General features: G+C 35.0%; 1 protein-coding gene across 1 annotated transcript in view; it reads right to left on the bottom strand.

The window, feature by feature from the left end:
* The window catches only part of LOC128984075 (transcription elongation regulator 1), a 176,631-nt gene that overhangs the window by 56,204 nt on the left and 97,410 nt on the right, over nucleotides 1–23,017 (bottom strand). The window contains exons 16-17 of the mRNA XM_054403360.1: nucleotides 15,912–16,112; nucleotides 12,546–12,700 (exon numbers count right to left, since the gene is read on the bottom strand). Coding sequence (XP_054259335.1) covers nucleotides 12,546–12,700; nucleotides 15,912–16,112 — 356 coding nt within the window. The remainder of the gene's footprint in view (nucleotides 1–12,545; nucleotides 12,701–15,911; nucleotides 16,113–23,017) is intronic.

The following is a 23,017-nucleotide window of genomic DNA, read 5'->3' as shown; positions in this document are numbered from 1 at the left end:
TCCTTAAATAATATAGCCTAGTCATTTTCATTTTGATCTCGGTTTTATGTTGTTTATTTTATAGTAGGTAGCTGTTGATTTAATTTATTAAGATGATTTAAGGAGTTGTATAAATTTCAACAAACAGGGTGTCTACTACATTCTGGATAAAATATTCATGGACAATTCCCGTACATTTAAGGACTTTTGTCGGTGTGATTACAGAATAATATTCCTGATTTGTCAAACTGTATTAATCTTGTTCTTCATTGTAGTTGTTCCAGAGAAAAAAGTAAATAATAATAGACAAAAATTAAATTTCAAAATAGAAACTTATTGAAAGTAAACAAACATATACTTTAGGTACAGCTTTTATAGTGTAACAGAAAAACGCAATCATTGTCTCCTGCAATAGCGACAAAATCCTAAATATCTCCATCGGTCACGGAAACATCATAACATAGCTTATCCGATCCAGGCGGATTAATTTGGCATTATTTGCCCTGGCACAACGTTATGTAAAGGAGGGTAGCCTGGGCAAGTTAGGTTGATGACCTGTGGTCAGGCCTTGCTTGCTGTGAAGCGTGCTGGAGGTGTTTTGTAAACACTGAGGGCTTTGCACTCAGTAGCTGTCAGATCAATAAATAGGCCACCTGAGGTAGGGAAAGGGGTCAGTTGCCCGGGGCATGGTGCCCAGGAGAGTTGGGTGAGTACTGGTTTCTCTATCTTGGGGTTAGGCCCTGTAGTCGGGAGTTTTGTACGGGAAGTTTTGATTTAAGGGGACTGTAAGTTAGTTGGGGTTTTGTGTTTTGTTTTGAAGGAATTCTTTTGGGGATTTATACTTTGATTTGATTAGATTACAAGGGAATAGTTTCACTTCGTTTTTGTGGATTATAAATCTAAGATTCAAGCTACCTCCAGAGCGGTTCTTACCAGGCATTTGTTAGTAGGCTATACTTAAGAGTAACTGTCACTGTATTAAAGCTTGATTACTTTAGACAAATTAAAATCCTATTTGATGAACACAATCTGATTCTCTTATTGAACAGCTACCCAGCTCATAGCATAAAGTAGAATAAGTTTAAAGATTCGGGTTTGCTATAAAGCTACGCTCCCATGTGCGTATGCAGGATAACCTATAAGGAGTGTGGAGGTTTTCTGCATATCACAAGTGGTGTAGGCGCCGGAATTTTGTAAACTTTTACAAAATTTTCGATTCTGGTACCTCATTTAATTTGGCTCTAAAATATTTTTGTTTGTAAATCAATTTCTGTTTGCGATACAAAGCGAGTTGGGTTGTTGTGAGGACATGCTAGGTTTGTGCTAGCTCGGCATAGTTAGCAGTATTGCTACATAGATTCTGTTGTACTTTGTTCAGTAGGGATTAAGCAATCCAGTCTAATTGTGTCTAGTAAGGTATACAGTGAGGCAATATTTTCGATCAAAGCATTCTCTTAACCTAGTTTAGAAGTTTAGAGTTACAGTTACAATAGAAAATGAATTGTTTATTTTACGAAGAGAATGGATGTGGGTCTAAGTTTAACTGACATAAAAAATTTAAACAAGGAGCAAGCGAAAGAATTGTTTCATAAATTAGAATTACCTATACCTAAGGGAGCTGACTTAGAGTTTTTACGATCTAGTCTTAGGTTAATGAAATTAGATGATAAGAATAAGCAAGAAGGTGTATCATTTTATGAGGATATAAGTAAGTGGAATAGGAGAGTTAGTTTTATTCAAGAACAGCTTTCAAATGAAAATTTAAATAGGGAAGTTGTTTACGAAAACCAGAACGAGAACGAGGTTGAGAACGTTTACGAAGAAATCGACGACTTCAGTTCAACTTCGGGTTCTGTTGGTTTTCCAAACATGGCCGTAAATAAAGAAAAACAGCCTTTCTTTCATCCTGGGAATTTCTCGGGGTCGCCGGGCGAATCCATCGTCTCATTTATAAAACGATTCGAGAGGGCGGCTATAGTCAACAATTGGGACCAGAACAAAATTAAGACATATTTTCCTATTTATCTTTCTCAGACGGCCCTGGATATTTTTGAGAATATCGAAAGAAAGAATGGAGAAATAGAATGGGAGGAGATTAAGAGAAGGTTCATACAAGTTTTCTCTCCAGCTGAATCGCAACATAAACCACTCCCACACTCTACACTTATGGCTCTACTCCGAATGTGGGGGCTTAAATTCGCTGAATGTTAGCTAAGCTGAACTCACGAGTTCAGTTGCCAACGGAATCGGTGATACAATATTTTGCGGACGTAGAAAAATTGTGTGCGGGTGTTGACCCTGGGATGTCGGAGGCCAGGATTTGTGGTCATATCCTAAAAGGACTCAACCCAGCCCTCCTCCAGCAAATTTCGATGCTGGACAATTCGACAACGGGGAGACTACGGGAAAACATTTCGAAGTATGAAATGTCATCATTTTTAATAAGGCAAAGGTTAGGGCTGGAAAATATTGGTGGCACCCCTAACACGACAGTTAACGAAGGTTTGGAGAAAAAGCTAGATTCGCTAACCCAGCTGGTGCAGCAGCTACAGGTTGCCAATCTTTCCGGGAAGAGAGAGGAAGGTAAGGGAGAGCCTATCCATTATCAAGACGTAGATAGGGCGAGAGGGAGATACCGTGACGATTCTCGTGAGGTTAGGGATTCTTCACGTAGGAGAAGCTGGTCCCGGGGTTGGGATAGAGATTACCGGGGTAGGTCCAGGGAGAGACGTGGTGTGGAACGAGGTTATAATCAGAACGAGATGAGCTATGATAGAGGACATAGGAGTATTAGTCAGGATAGGAGAGTAAGGTTCAGTGACCAACGAGACATGGGATGTTATTCATGTGGGTCTTTCGGCCATTTTGCTAGGGAGTGTAATTTTCCAAAAAACTTGAATGGCCGGGAGGGGACATTCAACCCTCCCAGGTAAATTTTGATTCAAAGAATCAAGAAATTTCCGAGAGTCTTAGTAGCACCAATATTCCATCAAAATCCGAACAGATAATCTTACAACGTAAATGTATATTAGACATGCTAAGGTGGGTGGTAAGTAACACTAGTTGTTTTGATGAGCAAGAAGGTCGTAGCAGTGCAGAGACCTTGAGTAGTGCTGACGTTGCGCCGCTCAGCGCTGAGGCTTCGGTGTTTAAGTCCGGTGACATTGTTGAGTCAGTAAACAACAATCACAATACAACTCAGCTAGCCTTGCATGTCAATGGGGTATTGAATAGTAGGAATATACAAATATCGCTAGACTCAGGAGCAAATGTATCTTTAATTGATTGCAGTCTAGTGAATGAAGACACAGTGATCATTCCAGGAAATGTTTCGCTAATAACTGCTGATAAATCTCCTCTTAAGGTATTAGGCAGAACAAACGTCGTGTTTACAATTAATGATGTTTGTTTCAGTCAAAATGTTTATGTTATATCAAATTTAAGCTCCCAGGTCCTTTTAGGAAATGATTTTCTGCTTCGGAATAAGGTAGTTTTGGACTATGCAAAACACTTAGTAAAGTTTGATTTTGGTAATTTTAAGCTAACTTTGCCTATGGACATGAATTGGTTGATGAATTTCGGGACTAGAAGGGGAGAATTGCAACAACACGTGATTAATGTTTACACATTAGAAGATATACAAATTCCTCTACAATGTGGAGGTGTGGTTCCAATTCGATCAGAGGTAGCATTAAAAAATGATGTCCCTAATTTCAAAGATGACAACGTGGTATGTAAGATGACGGGTAGTGAAATAACACCACCGGTTAATTTTGTGACAGGTACACAGAACAATTCCACAACCTTGTGTAGTAGCTTGCGTGTTGAGGAAGAAATGGACATGAAGGGAAATCATTTGCTTGAGGCCTCACAATCAAATGATTTAGTAATTTTACCGAAGATTCCAGATCATGTTGTGTTAAATGCAGGGACGATGTTGCATGATGTACGAGAGGTGTCACCGCGGGATTGTGGCAAAGCACATGATCTTCAAAGTAAGCTTTGGGACAAAAATAGGAGAGATGTATTATGTGACGTAGGCGATGAGGTCTTGGTTGAGACACCGAGAGGAAAAGAAGCCATAAAGTTTCATCGCTTTTTGAATAATGAGTTTAAGTTGGGGAAAGAGGGAAAATGGTCGAAGGATAGGCTACATGTTGGTAGACTCAAGAGAGACCATAGGGATGATGCAAAAGGGGTAGGATGAGCTTAATTGTATGTAAGGAAATCAGTATGTACTCTTGTACAATGTAAATAGTGAAGTATACATTTTTGTATGATTACATGTTTTTGTCAGTATTTAATTTTCTGTTTAAAGTTAACTTTAAATTCAAAGAGTAGCGGTAGGTGATTTGTTAGTTTGATTATGTATCGTTTAATTTTGTGTTTTTATCAAATTGTTGTGTAATAACTTCCATGTTCATCCTGGTTTTCCAAGTTTCCCTGCTATCACTCAGATGTGCTACACAGATGCTGAAGTGCCGCTTGTTTCAGTACTAATATTCCGAACTGAGTAGGGGTATTTAGGATTGAACAAGTAAGGCTCTCATATATGGCATTCATAGAATTTTAGGCAGAATGCCTGAGTCAACGGGAATACCTGAGTGATATCCTTTCATGCCTATTGTCCAATATTTCTTATAGTAAAGTAATTTAAGTGTAGGCGCTATCTCGTTTTTGTTGTATATACAGTATTGATTTTGGTTAAGTGATGATATAGGCAGTGAGTTATCTGAATATGTTCTATTGTTTAGTATTGTTTTGAAGATTTATGGTACAAATTGTGATTACTTTAGATAGGTACCCTTCTTTGAGATAATACCCTAGGGTTATTTTTGTATCAGCAACATTTTAAAAATAGGTTTTATATTGTGGAATAAGAGTAGTGTCAGTGTGTTAGATTTTGAGCGTGGGAGTGTAAAGTTATAAAAGTTCTTAATAGGGTAGTATTTTTTATTACGATATGTATTGATTTTAATAGCTTAATTAGAGTAGGTAGGTAAATTATAATATGTGTTTTTTTTTAGCGGTCATTGTATGGAAACACTTTGGAGGTTTCTCTTTTCAGTTTCGGAGAATTAACTTTCAGTTTTTTAAAGTAAAAAGGGGTGTTTTGTGAGTTTTTTTAACGTTTAACAAGGGCTGGCCTCAGGATGGTATACCTTTACTCATTCAATCATGACTGGCTCGCTGGTGTGGATATGCTTATCCATGTTTGATTAGTTTATTTCATATAGTAATGTTTTATCTTAGTTGTTTTCAGAAACATTAGCATTGTTTTGGGGTCCAGTTCAAGTTGGTAACCTGACGAGCTGATGTTGGCCGACCTTGCACACTCAGCTAGTTGTCTACATCAGCACTACTACAGAAAACTACCTGGTGACTCAGCACATTCCATCTACCCACTGGAGACAAAGCGCTTTGCACTCATTCATTGCTATCACCACTGAGGAAAACAATGCTTTAGTTAAAATGTTTAGGATTATGGATAAAATGTAATTTGTTTTGTTTTCTCAGTTTTGTAATATTGTAAAGTAGTTTGTCTTAAAGTTTTTTTTAATTGGGGGACTTTTTTTCGTAAAACTTTTGTTTGAAATTGTCAATAATTTTTCTTTGAATGTTAAAAGAGACGCTGAGGACATCGTCTGGAGGAGAAGGGGGGATGTAAAGGAGGGTAGCCTGGGCAAGCTAGGTTGATGACCTGTGGTCAGGCCTTGCTTGCTGTGAAGCGTGCTGGAGGTGTTTTGTAAACACTGAGGGCTTTGCACTCAGTAGCTGTCAGATCAATAAATAGGCCACCTGAGGTAGGGAAAGGGGTCAGTTGCCCGGGGCAAGGTGCCCAGGAGAGTTGGGTGAGTACTGGTTTCTCTATCTTGGGGTTAGGCCCTGTAGTCGGGAGTTTTTTACGGGAAGTTTTGATTTAAGGGGACTGTAAGTTAGTTGAGGTTTTGTGTTTTGTTTTGAAGGAATTCTTTTGGGGATTTATACTTTGATTTGATTAGATTACAAGGGAATAGTTTCACTTCGTTTTTGGGGATTATAAATCTAAGATTCAAGCTACCTCCAGAGCGGTTCTTACCAGGCATTTGTTAGTAGGCTATACTTAAGAGTAACTGTCACTGTATTAAAGCTTGATTACTTTAGACAAATTAAAAGCCTATTTGATGAACACAATCTGATTCTCTTATTGAACAGCTACCCAGCTCATAGCATAAAGTAGAATAAGTTTAAAGATTCGGGTTTGCTATAAAGCTACGCTCCCATGTGCGTATGCAGGATAACCTATAAGGAGTGTGGAGGTTTTCTGCATATCACAGTTAGGTTCTCGACTATTTTTGAAAAAAAAATCTGTAATGCATAATGAATATATTGTAGGTAACTCGGTTCTAGGTACAAAATCGGTATGGTAAGCAAAGAGTAAGATTATTGTCTTTTCATCAGCAAAGTTAATATCGACACATAGCAATCATTAGTTTATCTTAGGCTCAATTACATTTTCTTAGTATATTTTACAGCTCTTTCAAAGAATCAAAATACCCAGGCATAGGCCTAATTATTTAGGAGGGCCTATATAAACTGAGTAACAAACAATGAGGTTATAATATCAGCAAAGTCACAACAATATCATCATTCTAGTTCATAAGATTTAGATTGCTTAAAGCATACAACGCAATAAATAAATATGGGAAATAAAAAAAATTGAATCCTGAACGCCAACAATGTACAAAGATACAGAAAATGCAATGACATAATTTGAAACCAAGTAGGCCTATGTAGTGATAAAAAATTAATGCAAACAACAATGCTTGTGGTTTTGTCAATTGAAAGATAAAATATCCATAACAAAGGGGTTTAACTTACAAAATAAGACTGTAGATTAGTTACATGTTTTATATGAAACCATAAACAGTTTTATGGCACTAGGCAATGGCCAGCGGCAAATGTTCAAGCCGAAAGTACAAGTAAGAAGTGAAATTTAACAGCTATCATAAAACCATTATTTCCATGATAAAATATGTTTGGGATCTAATAATGATTACTCTAGTAATAAATAAAGAAGTTGTAAAGAAATAAAAGTGATACAACTTTTATGAGCTAAGCTACTACTGAGTAAACAGTTCTTGGAAGTACTTGATTGTCGTGATAAAATATTAATGGGTTTGAGACTGCTAATGGGGTTTTTATTGCATAATTACTCTAGTAATAAATTATGAAAATGTAAACAAACTTCTGATAAACCTTTTATGTGCTCCTAACCAACTAGCAATCGATAAAATTATGGCCCATTAAAAATTTAAGGACATAGTCTGGCATTTAAGGACAATTCCCGTACATTTCATGGCCAGTAAAAAATTAAGTACAATTCCCGGTTTTCCCGGATTTCCCGGTTGGTAGACACCCTGACAAAATACTTCCTTTTTAGGAAATTAAAATGTAGTGTCAGGGTAAAGTGTGTATCCTAATCTTTAGTATGGATTTTTATTTGTTACATTATCTATTCATGTGTTATTGTTACCGTTATTTTTTTCATCTTCTAGTTTTGGCATTATCAACTTGATCTCAGTTTCCAATGTTTGGTTCATTTTCAAATAGGCTATATTTCCAAGATAAATCTATTGTTTTGTATTGATATATTATTTACTTGTATAAAATAAATTTGCATTTTTATTAAGAATGTTATCTTGTATTTCCCATTAAACCTTTAATAAATAGGCCTAGTAGGATAAGCAAACTCATTGAATATATAGGGACTTGGTAAAATACTTACTTATTAAACACCTATTTGAGTAAGTTTAAACAATTACATGTATTTTTTATCTTTATTTTTGCGTAAAAACAGGAATATACCACAAACTTTAGAAGGTTAAGGTTCGGCTCGAAAAAGCTCGAAGCTCGGAACTTTTTGCTTAAGTTCCGGCTCGGCTCGAACCTAAAAATCACTATTCGCACAACCCTACTGCCTACCTTTAATTCTTAGAAATAACTCGGCCCAGTACAAATTCTAAAAATTAAACTAGCCAATCAACGAAGCAACGTAGGATTGTGATTCAAATTTTGTGATATTTGTCTTCACTTTATGAATAAAATGTGACCTGTCACTTAATTATAGGCGATCACCCGTTCGATTTATAGAATTTGTACTGGGCCGAGTTATTTCTAATTAAAGAATTAAGAATTAAAGGGAGGCAGTAGCAATGACCGCTGGGATGGGGTAGCGCGCACCCTCGGTTTCACAACAATAGCTATGTTTTGACAACAGCGGATTAGGCCTGACCGGGTCTACTTGGACATTTTCTCTCTTTATATGAATTTCATAAGACGTCTAGAAGTCTTCATTCACTTACATGGACAAGGAATGAATCCTACAGATAAGGTATACACATTGCTTCATTCTTTAACCCCTAGCTTACATCAGAAGGTTTATGATTTATGTGCTCCAGAAGTACCTCTGGATAAATTATATACACAATTGGTGAGAATGTTGACAGATTATAACGAAAAACAAATTTTCCCAGAACAGTGGCTTGCATGGAAATTGTTTTTAGTCTGAAACTAAGATATTCCTAACAATTTAGAAGAAATCATAGGAGCCGTTTTTGAAATTATTGTGCGCAAACGTTACTTGTATTATTATTATTATTATTTCATGGCAAGCATTGGACCACTTAGGTCAATATAATGGTCAGGTTCTTTTTAAATTCTGTTTCTTCTTCTTGTCCGCCCAATACTTCTTCATTCTTTCCGACCGTTGTTTTCTTTCTTCTTCCGAAACCACTCTTTCTTGTCTCTGATTGTTTGCTCCTATTGGCAGGATGATATTTTTGTCTTTGAGTACTGCAAGCGACTCCGACTTTTTTCCAAATCTTCTAATGATATTTTCAACCTTCTCATGTCCTCCTTAATCTCTGTAATCCACCTAAAGTCACTCTTGCTATTCCACAACTTGTTAATTATTTTCTTGCTTATTCTATTTTCCGGTGTCCTTAAAAGATGTCCAATGAATGAAATTCTTTTCTTTTTAATTATACTTGTCAATGGCTCTATTTCCTTATATACAGTTTTATTTGAGGCCAGTCTCCAAACTCCATCTTTTTGATATTTTTTGTTTATACACGTTCTGATGATTCTTCTTTCTATTTTCAGTATTTTATCTATTGCTACAGTGTTGGTTGTTTTAAATATAGTTTCAATTGCATATGCTATTTGTGGAAGTATGACTGCTTTGTAGTGTTTCAATTTTGTTGCTATTGATAGGCATTTTTTGTTGTAGGTATGTGTTTTTAGTAATATGTTGCATTCTGATTAATTTCGCTCGCTCCGCTCTTTGGGATCAACTTCAATGCGACAAATAGAAAAAACATCACTCAATAACGGCTGAACGCATTTCAGCCAAACTTAACAAAATTACTTAGATTAATAGTGAGGTGGTTTTTAAACAAACAAATTTCAATTAGATAATGCTAATGCAATTTAAAACAAACTTAAAATTTCCAATTTTTAACATTAGGCTTATGGGACTAAAGTAGCCATGCCAGGTTTTTTGTTTACAAGAAAAATGTAAACAAGAGAATCATAAGGTATTTCTGAACTTTCTAGACTTTTCTTTTAACGTTTTTAAACCATTCCTATGATCTTAATAAACAAGAAAATACCGTTAAAAAATTTTTTTAAGGCGCGGAATTCACTGCAAATCGAGAAAATATACGGAACTACTTTCTCAATGCGCGGAGCATAAACAAGGGGCGGAGGGATACGGACCGGTGACTACTTTCTTGGGAACCTATTTGTGTTGCCAGCTGATTAGAAACAGCCAATGTTAGAAATCAGGATTTAATAAGCGATATATCGAACCGCATCGAAATCGATATTTAATCCGATAATACCGAATACCTCACAGGTTATATTATGGTGAATTACATCGACGGTGCAGTAAACTGAAATAAAACGCAGATTGAACACTGATCTAATTTAGGCATGTGGGGAAGGTAGGTCGGGGTTTATGAGTATTTTTTTCGTGACTACATTAAGTGTTTTGAAGTAAGGTTAGATTAGGAAGGTAAAGTGTAGGTTATAAGTAGGTGATTGGGTTGTTTATTTGTGTTGCACCATATAATTTTTATCTTTTGGAATGGTTGGTTAAACGGGGAAACGATTTCAAAAATGCTTGCATATGGTCTTAACAAACCATCTACAGTATTCTAGCATTGACTTTATATAAAATCAATGATTCTAGCAAATTACTACATAAAAACCAAATGTAAAGAACATTTGGATTTGGACCTTTTGACCATAGCAAAACTAACATATAATTTATGAAATGTGAAAAGTTGTAATTAAATACTATTCTGTAATATTAATAATTGTTCGGCAAATCCTTATTTTAATGGCTTGGCTGAAAATGGAATCTGCATTTTGTGAAACAGTAATTTGGTAACAATTTAGTAATTTCAAATATTGATAACAGTAGCCTATCCTATATAAATACTGTTATTTGATTGCCAAGCCACGGACTATACATACGTCCAGTTACATCCGTAATAAGTAAACCTGGGCTTATAGAAGTACACTTTTAACCACGGTATGGATAATTGTCTAGGCCTGTCCAGAAGTATGCTACTAATTTCTAGTTATATTATCTACATTGTATATTTAAGGCATGTCTTCCCTATTTAGGATTATTATTCTGTTTTCACTTAAATCAGCTGAATGCGATGTTTACTTATTACTTATGTTTAGGCCTACATTTCAGCCATCTTATTTTGTTGTTCAATAAGTATTTTTGCAGTTTTTACACATTGAAATACATGACTGATAATTCAGTTCATTTTAGTCTTTTAAAGGTGTTTTACATTTGAGTCTTGCATTAAAATAGCCCTACATTTTTCGTAAGCCTATGTTTGATCTTTGACTATCAATACAGCTAGACATTCCATCCCCATGTTAAATTTGTAGCCAGCTTTTTCATCAAAATCTTCTGTATCCAATGGCAAATGGTATTATTATGGCCAGTATTAAAATGCCGTCGCTAAATCGTCCTAATAATGACAGAAAGACCTACATTCCAGTTACATTACAATCATATCCTCCATCAAGAATACATGGTATTAACAATCATAAATTATTTCCAGCAAAGAAAGCTGAGTTTAACTGATTGCAAGGGTTGAAATGAAGACCAATGTTTATGTTGCACAGTTGAATTTAAATGTCAAATTTCCTCTCCTGTTGTTATACAATACTCGTTTTTTAATAGTTACTGTTTTTTTACACACTTTAACCAATTGTAAGGATGAAAAATGAAGTCCAATGTTTTTGTTGTAGGCTACAGTTGAATTTGAATGTTAAATTTCCTTTCTCTTTTTTATACTTTAATGCCCTTTTTGGATGTTAATATCATATTCCAACTACTGTAATATTTTCCTGGTCAAAACTACCATAATGCACTTCTGGAAGAGGTAAATTTGAATTATTATAATTTTAATCAATAAAACCAGCATTAGTTAATAAATCTATTGACTTTTTTACATTTAGTTACTTATACAAATATCAAATCACGTTTGTTCCGCTCAACTGGCTTTCACCTCTCTGAAAGCAACCCTAGTTCTATTTTGCCATGATGGATTTTTCTTAAGATTGTATGTTATAACTTCATTTAACTATTTGAAATTTTCTACAATTTTGATGCAATGTTCTCCAATTTTGATTTTGTTAGCCAATGGTGGTTTTGTTAACATTATTTCAGTTTTCTCAAAAGAAATTTTTAGACCTTTGCTCTGGGCTATTTCCTGAAGTGATTTTATTTGTTGCTTGGTTTCTTGGATGTTATTAGCTAGAAGAGCCAGATCATCAGCAAATCCTAAACAGTTTAACTTTATGTCATCTTTTTTTGTTCCAACAGTAATATTTTTTGGGTTTGTTTTAAGCCATTCCCTCATAATGTATTCAAGTGCACAGTTAAAAAGAAGTGGTGAAAGGCCATCTCCCTGTCTCAAACCAGTTTTGACCAGGAAAGGTTCTGATATTTCTCCTCTAAATTTAATTTTATTGAAGGTATTTGTCAAGGTAAGTTCTATAAGTTTGATTAATATTGGGTGGAGTCCGAAATGTCTGAGAATTTTTAACAATGATGGTCTATGAATGGAATCGTAAGCTTTCTTAAAATCTACAAATGTTATTGAAAGAAGTTTGTTTCGTTTTCTGTAGTAATCCATAATCAATATCAGTGTAATTATTTGTTCTGCACAGCTCTTGTATTGTAGGTGGGTTTAAATTTTCTGGATTTGTTTTTATGGGAGTGTTCGTATTTATTGTTAGAAGATTTTTAGGTTTGTCACAGTTTAATAGTTTATTAAACGCTTCTGTTATAATTTCTGCATTCTCCTTGTTATTATGGGCAATTTTTCCATCTTTGTTTTTCAATAGCAATGTAGGAGGGGTGTAACAACTTAACTGTTAATCGAATGATTTGAAATAATCTCTAGAATTTGTTTTGAAGTAATTTTCTTACTTGCATTATATTATAGATAAATACTTTACTTACTATCCACATGCTTAAAATGATAACAAACCTAAATTTCTCCTTCTTCTTTTTAGACAACTGTTCTATGTGTTCATTAAACAGTTTCTCTTTCTCTTCTCTATCAAGGAGTTCCGCTAGTTCCCAGCGATGGTCTTTCCGAAGTTGTCTTTTAGCCTCTCTCCATACCAGCTCCGAATTCCGTACCTAAAAACATCAATTGGACTAAAATTAGGTAAGTTAAATTACCTGTAGTATTCAGCAAGATCATGAATGGTGAAGTTGATTCTCAATACTGTATAGTGTTTTTCTCTCTTAGTTTTAAAAACTATAACAAATTATGAGTATCGAGCCGAACCAAGTCTGGCCAACAAGCTCGAGCACAAACTCACAAAATCAAGCTGAATTTTTACGATCCTGACTGCAGAATGCGTCTGTGAAGTTTGCATGGTAAATAAATACGTATGCTTTTGCCTACGTTGATAGCGTTTCTGTAATCATGGAATGGTGATATCTCAACCGCAGGAGATATCCAGGATTATACTGCTATCAGAGAAGACTATGATGAAGTTTTTGTGACCGCAGGTGATGTCACTACAAAACCGCGGGAGATCTGCAGGATTTTGCCGCGATCGCGGATGACGATAATGCCATTTCTATACTGTGGGAGACAATGATGATGACGAGAGAGTGTATGTACCGTGTTTTCTCCATGACCACGGACTGCCACTCACTCATGGTTGTAGTAGTAGACTGCTACTGGGATGCACTAGAAAAAAAGACTATTTCCACTTCGATAATTACCTTGGGCTCTGCCCCACAGGCTTCCAAAGATCTGAGGTGAGGTTTTTCAAATTAAACATTTGTTGGATTTCATGGTAACCACTCAGGTATAGTGGATACTCATAATGTTTACATTTACGTTACGGCTTATTTTGACTAACTGCCTAATGCATTTATTTCACAATTCCACACAGCTGGTTTGCATTATGAGATGAGGTCATTAACTTTGGAAACAAGTAAGATTCTACAACCCATGTTAAGCTCATTATATTATTTTATCGATTGATTTTCATGGAAACTGAGTTATAACAACAATCTGTTCATGTTTTACTAATTTGAATGATTTTGATAACTTAATTAGTGGCACTGTGTTGAATGTGTGGATAAAGAGAAACCTAAGAAAGAATAGAAGAACAAATAGAAAGAATAAGTGATTGATAAGTGAATAAGTGTCATTGTTATCTTTACCTTATTTTACCACTTGTTCTTGTTATTATCTCTATGTACCTACTATGACTTACAGTTACAGCATCTAATGTTTTTATCAACATTCTTCTGTCCTGAAATGAAACAGCATGTAGTCTAGCCTATGACTAGCAGTAGCTTACTAGACTTTCTATTGTGTTCTTTACGTGATTTATTGCTATACAGTTAGACAGTTTTTGTTGTTTGAGTACAACCAGAGTAGTGTTAAGACAAACACTACTCTTCATATCATCCTAAATAATAACTTGTGCACTATAGTTATTAATTTAATTTTAACTATAGTTGGTATAGTTTATGTTTAATGTGTACTTCTTTTGCTGAGTAAGCTGTGATTTTAAACAATACAGTTTGTATTACTGAACCAAGGTTAATGACTTAATACATCAAGATTGTGTAATACTAATCCAGGGTGTCCAGCAGGCCAGCCAGAAAAAAATGCATGAGCAATTCCAGGTAGTTCAGGTTGTCCTTTTCATTCCAACGCGTTTTTGCACCAACGCTCGAAATGCTTTTTTAACACTAACACTATTTGTTATCGAAAAAAGCTTGCTCAGTAAAAGGAACAAAATTTGTGAATACTGTAATATTGCCTGATACAAGTATGCAATGTTTATAATACTCTGATTAAATAGTATAATCAGAAGATATTTTCTTTATGGATTACTACCAACCCCTGTCTTTACGTGCTTCCAAAAAGTATGTAGGCCTAATTTTTGAGTATAGTTTTACAAGTAGCATAAAAGAAAATTAATGCAGCAATAACAATTCTAACTAGCCAATTTCAGTTTTACACCACTCAACTACAATACCATATTAATAGTCCTTGGAGGCTAGCGGCCATCTTGGATAATTTCAAACAGCTGCTGAAGAGTTAATTATCATCCAAAAATAGTTTTTCAAACACCAAAGTGATTATAATTAAAATACCTAGTATACTATGAGATTAAAAATTTGTCTTTATATTTTTAAAATTGTTTTATGAGTTAGAACGTCTAGGCTCCAAGGATTCTTAAAGGTAAATGAAGATATATCAAAAGAAAACTTTATCATAACTGGAGGTGTGTATCCAGAAATTTTTAATTCAGCCAAAACTTGAGGTAATATTGTGATCATCTACCGCTGTCCTAGAGACATCATCATCTTCTGTCATCACTTCAAAATCCTGAAGATCTTCCTCAGTTACGGAAACATCACCACTGACTGCCATGGTAGTGACAAAATCCTGAATCATCGTCTCCCATGGTCATTGAAACATGATCGTCTACATGCACGATTGCGGTGAATTGAAAATTCCCGGTGGGAATACAAAACTCACGCATAATTCCCGGTTTACAAAATCAAGCATAATTCCTAGTTTTCCCATTCAGTGTACACCCTGTAATTGTATTTTGATGATGACAATGCTCATTAATTATCACATTAACGTCCATTTATACAGTGCATTTTTGTGGGTTTGTAATACATGTTTATGTCATGTTGGATTTTCGTGGTGTTCAGTTATCATTCAGTCACCTGTGGTCTCCCTCCCCTTCATTACCCCGGATAGTCAAGGTTCTACTGTACAACAAATCTATTGTTTATGATAGGTGCTAAATTGAATACTGCTTTCTATTGGTTACAATATCAGACATTTATTATACACACATATAAGTTTAACTTGAGGATTTGTCGTGAAATAATTTGATAGGCTGAGTTCACTAACATAAACATTAACCTCTGGTGTAAACACTTTAGTCATTGTTGAAGGAATAAAGAAGTACTGGCATTTAAATGTTATACAAATAAATCTATTTCTCCTGTCATAAATATTCTCTTATTCTGTCAATAAATATTTACCAATATATTATATCTTTCAAATAATAACTTTTATGATAATGCTATATAGTAAGTTCATTTAAAACAACTTATTTATTGTTGGAATAGTTATTTATTATTTTACCATTTAATTGAATTCATTGTATATGACCACATCAATTTTCAGAAAACATTGCCTTTTGAAATAAATAAAATGTGATGAGGTCACATTTATCATAAAAACTTAGTTCCTTGTTTCATCCTTTTATCTATTTAAAATATTGAATTCAACTCTAGTTATCATAACATTAAATTACATTCTAAAATGAAGATGTTTGACTAATCAACTTATTACCAGATCAGCCAGTAGTGCATTGAAGTGCTGCACAGCTTCATCATGCTTGTGCTGCTCTCTCTCATTGTCCCTGTCTCGGAGATGCACAGCCAGTGTCCGTTGTACCTCCTTCTCTCTCTCCCTCAGTGAAGCCTCCACCCGAGCTGCCTTCTCAGCAGCCTTCTCTTTTTCCTGCTCACCTTCTGATTCTGCATTTTCTTGCTGTAAAAATCACACTTAATCATTATAGTTTTACTTTTACGTTGTATTCATTGAATTGTGGTAGAAGGTTCGTCCAGTAAGCAATAAAAAAGAATGCTTCAAGGTTTTCTTGAATCCAAAATTAAAACTTATTGTTAAATATAATAATCATATTATTAGCACCTTCTTGTACAAACAAAACTGAGAAAGGATCTAAATTACCTATAATTAACTGTACCTCAAGGAGAAAAATATTTATACTATGCCAACATTTTGCATTTTGATTATTGAGCATTTGATCTTGGCTTTTGGTTTTGGTTCATCGTCTTGTCTTAACACAAACCAAGACCCCACTACACTACATGCCGGAGCTACCACCTACACTTCGGACGCCATTTACACAAGTCTCCGAGCTGAGCCTGCCTCGCTGTAAAACACTATGTTGTGCGGCTCCATATCCACGTGCTCTCTGTTGTTTGTTTTGTTGTATGATGAAGCTTCTTCATTTATTTGTGTGTTCAGTCAATCATACCATCGTCAAGTTGTGTCTCATAATGCAAATGCATTTATTTTCAGAAGGAATAATTGTGTAAGATTACAAAGTTTTATCTGACGTATTTATGTCTGAAAATGATTTATTAAGTATTGTTTACATAGGTGACTATGTTTCAGACATCGATCTGTATTACTACAACTGGATCGCACGCTGTGTACTGGGTTTTCGGTCTGGCCTCTGGGTGCTTCTCCCACCACCTAACACCTGAGCTGTCTCTCTCTTACTCATTACGTCTTACGGTGTTTCCAAGTTTGCGCTCGCAAAATACGCTATATATCTGTTTATAGTGGCTTGATTATCAATTTATTTACACAGTTGTAATCTGCATGAAATTGCGGAGATTACGGTATATGTTTTATATCAAAATAATTCTTTTTTAGATAATATTAATATTTAAATCTACTACGGTTTGTAATAGCCACTTTAAATTAATAATAAAGCTGTTATCATTGCTAATGATTAATTAATTTAATTTAGCATACACACGTATGTTTTTAATGTTTAATCTTATGTTTTTTTATGCATATAACATGTAGGAGAGGACCTATGCTGATCCGCAGCGTTAAAATAAATATAATATCCAAGAAATAATCAAATTTATGATTTTTGATTGAGTAATACAGTATCTTGAGCTTAACTGATTCAAAAGATCAATAAATCAAATTAAAGCCTATACTTTGCTGATTATTTTGAGTCCAAAACATATAAAAATCATGGAGCTATGGATTTTTAATAATCATAGAAATGTAGCAAGTCACCGTCCCTAAATCAAGTGTAATATTTAGTTGTTATTTTGCTTTTGTATTTAAGTTCAATTGAAACAGTTTCCTTAGTTCTTTATGGCCTTTAAGGCTTATCTAACGGCAAATCACGTGATTTCAATGCAAGTGTAAGAACAAAGAGACGCGTTGAAGTTACTTGATTCTGTATTGGAATAGGGAGGGAGGCACACGGGCATTGTCATCTAGGTATTACCTGCGCTTAACACATCGCACTGTCTACATCATTGCTTTTGCTCATAATTAATAATTAATACTCACACATTTGCATCTAATAGTTCAAATAAACCTCAAGTATTCAGCATCAAAATTATTATTATTATTTTATCTTCCCATTCTCATTAGGGCCTACTCTCCCTTTATTAGAGTAGTGGTGGCAGCGATACCTCCTGAAGACCCTTGACTTTTCTCGTGACCGGTACAGAAAAACCTCATGAAAATGGTATTTATGTTGGTTCTTCACCTTGCGTTTACTTAAAACTCGTCCGATTTGAATAACTAATATCTTATGTGAAAGCCGGTATTTCACTGAAGGTTCTTAGACCAAAATATAGGATTATATAATTATAGCTTGTGAAATACATCTTAAATTAATGTGAGAATTCAAAAATAAATCAAATTATGTTTTTAGTAAAAAAAAACACTAGATGCCGTTGCTTGATGGCAAATCTGTGTGTGCATACCTTCAATTTTAGACCTCAATCACAAAAATCGGTCGGGTAGAAGAGCCAAATGAACTCGGAAATGAAAAACCAAATTTAACTTCCATAAGAAATATATAGGGAGCGAATTTTGTTTACATAACCCAAGCTACATAACCAGCCAAGTGGGATTATAGATAAATATATGCCGATGCTTGGCAGCAAGATACAGAACATGTAATGACATAATTTGAGACCGAGTAGGCTTGAATAACGAAAACAAAAATTATGCAAACAACAACAACTATGCTTGTGGTTGTTAATAGAAAGATAAAATATCTATAAAAAATATTTTAACTTATAAAATAAGATTGTAGATTAGTTACAAGTTTAATATGTAGCCATAAACAGTTTTATGGCAGTAGGCAATAGCCAGCGGCAAATTGAATATCTACGAAAATACTGACTGAGTTAGAGATAACATTTAACAGTCATCATAAAACTATTATTTTTATGATAAAAATAGAATTGGAGAAAGTCGAAAAGAAATAAAAGTGATAAAACTCAACAGTTCTTGGAAGTACTTGAATACAACAATTATTGTGGTGATAAAATGTTAATGGATTTGGAACTGCTAATGGGGTTTTATATTGCATCATCACCCTAGTAATAAATTATGAAGATCTTAAACAAACATCTGATAAGACTTTTATGTGCTCAATAGTAAACTGGAAGTAATTTATGAAAACTTTTCCAAAGAATAATATTTTATACAACATAATAAAACAGTATAACTGGTAGGTAAGGCGACACCAGTTATCATCTCCCGCGATCGTGGGAATACCGGTGAGCATATCTTGCAATCTCGTCAAAACCGGCAACCGATCGCGTCAAAACAGGTTCGCATATTTTATGATTTCAGCGACACCAATAATAGTTTCCCACTCGCAGCAACATATGTGTGCATATTTTGCGGTTTGGGCGACACCGGTAATCGTCTCCTGCGATCAAGGCAATACCCGTGAGCATATCTTGCGGTCTCGGCGACACTGATAATCGTTTCCCACGATCATGGCGATACCCGTGGGCTTATCTTGCGGTTTCGGCGACACCGATAATCGTTTCCCATGATCGCGGCAATAAAAGCGGAAGTGTTTCGGTTAGCCAACGATTCCGATGATCGGGCTCCGGATTCCCGGGAGTTTGGGTGGATTCGTGGAGTTTTCCAGGACATTTCAAGGTAAGAGAAAATTCCCGGAGGTTTCCCGGTTTTCCCGAATTTCCCTGAGAGTAGACACCATGCAATTTGGTTTTCGACCTGGACGTTCCACAACTAAGGCATTAAATGAAGTTGTAACTGTTATTATTAATAGCCTTGAAAATTGTGATTATGTTAATATGATTCTTGTAGACCTCAGCAAGGCCTTTGATAGTATATTGCACAAAACCCTTCTAAAAAAACTAACATTTCTTGGTATAGATGATAGAGGTGTGCAGATATCCGAAAAATCGGGTCGGATTCGGTTCGGTTCGGATATCCGTATCCGAACCGAGCCCAAATTCTATATCCGACACTATCCGTTATATATCCGACTTTTTCGGATAGACAATATATTTTGACATTTTGGACAGAAAACTAAATCTCCATAACCACCATTAGTTTCCCAGGACAAAATTACAGCAATACGTTTCCAACGACCTAACAGCAAACGGGAAAGAAGCTGTATGATGCAATACCGATAACTATTTTAGTCGTTATCAGCTGTTTTGCTTTATGATTAGATTCGTCTGGAACAAACAGACATAAAGCAGAAAAGAACTACCATGGTCAAATAAAAGTCAACTCGTGCTTGTCTCGCTCCTGATACTAGGGGCACTGCGTAATAGTTTTTTTTACAGTACTGTTTCAAAGTAGAAAAATCTAGCCTACTACTGTGATGTTACGTAAACAATAGATTTAATGTTTCCCGAAAAAAAGTCAGAATAGAAACAATAGAAAGGCAACACAATAGAAGGGTGGGAGGGGTTGGGCAATGACCTCGAAAGGAACGCGGGTAGTGAGTCAAGTAGGACCGGAGGGGGAAGGGGTGGGTAAGACCTTGAAGCTATATAGACTTGCACTACTTCCCTAAACCTAAAGGACTGGCCGGCAAGTGGTATTCCAATCACAGGACAAGATACGTTGTTTTTTGGGTATTCATTGCCCGGTTTGACTTTGGATTGTCTTACTGGGTAGAAACTTTGAATAATAAAAAATAAAGTTAGAACTAACCACGATTATTTAGCATTGATTGTGTACATATTAAATGATTAAACGATAAGGACCATGGATATATACAAACTTTTGTCGTGATTTTAATTTCAACATCAAAATACAATATTGCACAATCGTGATATTTTAGGTCATTGACCTTAATTATGCATCCGGTATTGCTGTTTCAGAAGAGAAGCACGTTGATAAATTATAAATTGATATTCCCATAGTTAAAAAGAATTATTTTATAAACCTATAAAACAAAATCATAAAATCTTACATAAAGATAACAATAACGGAAATTGTAAAAAGGATATAAAGATAACATTGTCATTCTTTCTCTTTGTTCTTCTATTTTTTTGGGTTTCCCTTCATCACGCATTCAACAAGTTGCCATGGTTACTAATCACCAAGTCGTTATCAGCTTTTGTGATATAGCGCACAGCAGGGGGTAAAACTTGACGAAAATCGGTTAATTTTTACTTATTATTTAATTACCAATGAATGTACTACTTTATTGGTATTTGGTACTGTATTAATAATCGGTCAAAATGGCCGATTTTTGTCAAATTTTACACCAAATTTATTGAAATTTCAAGGTGAATATTAATAAAACAATTATTACCAAATATTTGTATTAATTTAAAAGATTGATTTGTGGTATTGGGTTCCCCACTGAGTGCAGCCGAGCGGCACTAATGAGGGTCAACAATTGTTAGGAACAATAGAAACATATCAAGGTGAAAACATATCAGTAGTGACTTCACCTAAGCTTGACTCCGGCTGTAGTGTAGTAGGGTCTTGCAGAAACATTAGCAATGGTAAAATCTACGAGTATAAAAACATCTTTAATTTACTTCCAAAAATAAATATATCTGAAATCTAAATCCAACTTCAATTATTTCAAATTGCAGTTTTGAATCTACAATGAAAATGTATTCTCTATTAGACCTAATTTATTTTTAAAACGGACAACGTTAGAATTGCAGCAACATCCTTGACGATGGCCCGTAAGAACAGCAACACTGTGATTGTCGTTTGTGATTTTATGACTACATAAGACGTTGACAGGGAACCAATGGAACGTAACCAATGGAACCAATGGAATGAATAGATGCTCTGCCATAGGTCATCGGCAATTATTCTGGAATTCCTGGTATTATAAAAAATGTACTTAAAGTTCCGTTTTCCAGTTGGCTGGACACCCCGAGTTGCATTAATAATCTTAAAACTCTTTCTTAGTTTAAACATTTAACTTATTACTAGGGGTCTGCGGGTCAGACTTTTTTGTTTCGGGTCGGGTCGGGTCGGGCCGATAATTTTGGTCCTCGGGTTTCGGGCCAAAATCGGGTCGGGCCAAAAATTATTAATTACCGGATTTTTTATATTTTTTTAACTCCTATCTGTGTTTTTAATATTACTTGAAAATAACATATGGGAAAAAAATGTATTTATGTATATTATTTCATGTTCATAACTTATTTACAGCTTAGAAGTTGCCTCAACTGCAAGAAAGAAGAAAATAATTTTTTTTATCAAGCCATTCTTTCCCATTTTCATAACTGTTGAAATATCTCAACAGCTATATTACAACAAGTTTGTAATGGAACTTAATATAAAAGGATCATAAACAAATCAATTAACCTTATCACAAGTTTAGGGCCTGTGGACTGGCTTCAAGACTGCAAGCAAGAAGAAAATAAAAATTCTATGTTTCCACCATGATGAATCATTCATTCCCTGCCTCCTAACCTCCTAAGTACAAAAACCTCACACTTACAATAGCATTATTAGTTACATCATCATAAATAAAGAATTATCTATTATTGGCATTAGTAGGCCTACAGCTTTACATAGGAATTATTTTTTATAGGGCCTAAAATAGTAATAGACTAAGCAACATGACAAGTGGAGAACTCATTGAAGAAAAGATATTGTGTAAACTAATTTACTATAAAACTCTAAAACAGTAAAAATAGCACACATACATTGTTTATGGTATAGTTATAGTAAAGACTGTAAAAATTGCATATCATGTCATAGGTACACAGTTATAGATACACAGTTATAGGCACAGTTATAGGCACAGTTATAGGTATTGCAAGAGATCCTAAAACAACTGATTTTAGCTAATAAATGAAAAGAATTAAAAATCCATAAACTCAAGTCAAACAATATCACAATTATTAGGTACCCAAAAAGGAACTCTTAATATATAGAAAATTATATTATATCAAGAGAAAAGAAAGTTAAATGCTAATTTGGCAACATAAGCAGACAGCAGAGACATTATAGTGCCCTAATTAGCAACACAACTCAATGTTTTTATACTGTAAGTCAATGTTTTTGAAACCGTAGGGTCTTTTTCTCGGAAGGAAGGGTAGTAGAATGTAAACAAAAAACCATGAATCACTCTCACAGCCGGGCCCGGGGACACTCAAGGTTACAGACCCTCCCCCTCCCCTCCCCTCCCCTCTTACACAACCCGAGCCAGGCCCGGGGACACTCAAGGTCATAGACCCTCCCCCTCCCCCGCCCCTATTACACCACCTGGTTGTTCCAATTGCTGACAAAATGCAAGTAACGAAACAAGGAAGTAGAGACAAAAAGATATATTTTCTTTATTCAAAAATATAAAACTGTTACAGATAATTTATAAAGAAATTAATTCATGGTAGTTTGTGTCTTGTAAATAT

This window comes from Macrosteles quadrilineatus, unplaced genomic scaffold, assembly GCF_028750875.1.
Source record: "Macrosteles quadrilineatus isolate MER2022 unplaced genomic scaffold, UCM_ALF_1.0 Scaffold_1__1_contigs__length_201487025, whole genome shotgun sequence".
Classification (NCBI taxonomy): Eukaryota; Metazoa; Arthropoda; class Insecta; order Hemiptera; family Cicadellidae; genus Macrosteles; species Macrosteles quadrilineatus.
Note: the sequence above shows the minus strand (reverse complement) of the source record. Positions and strands in the feature narration are given on the sequence as shown.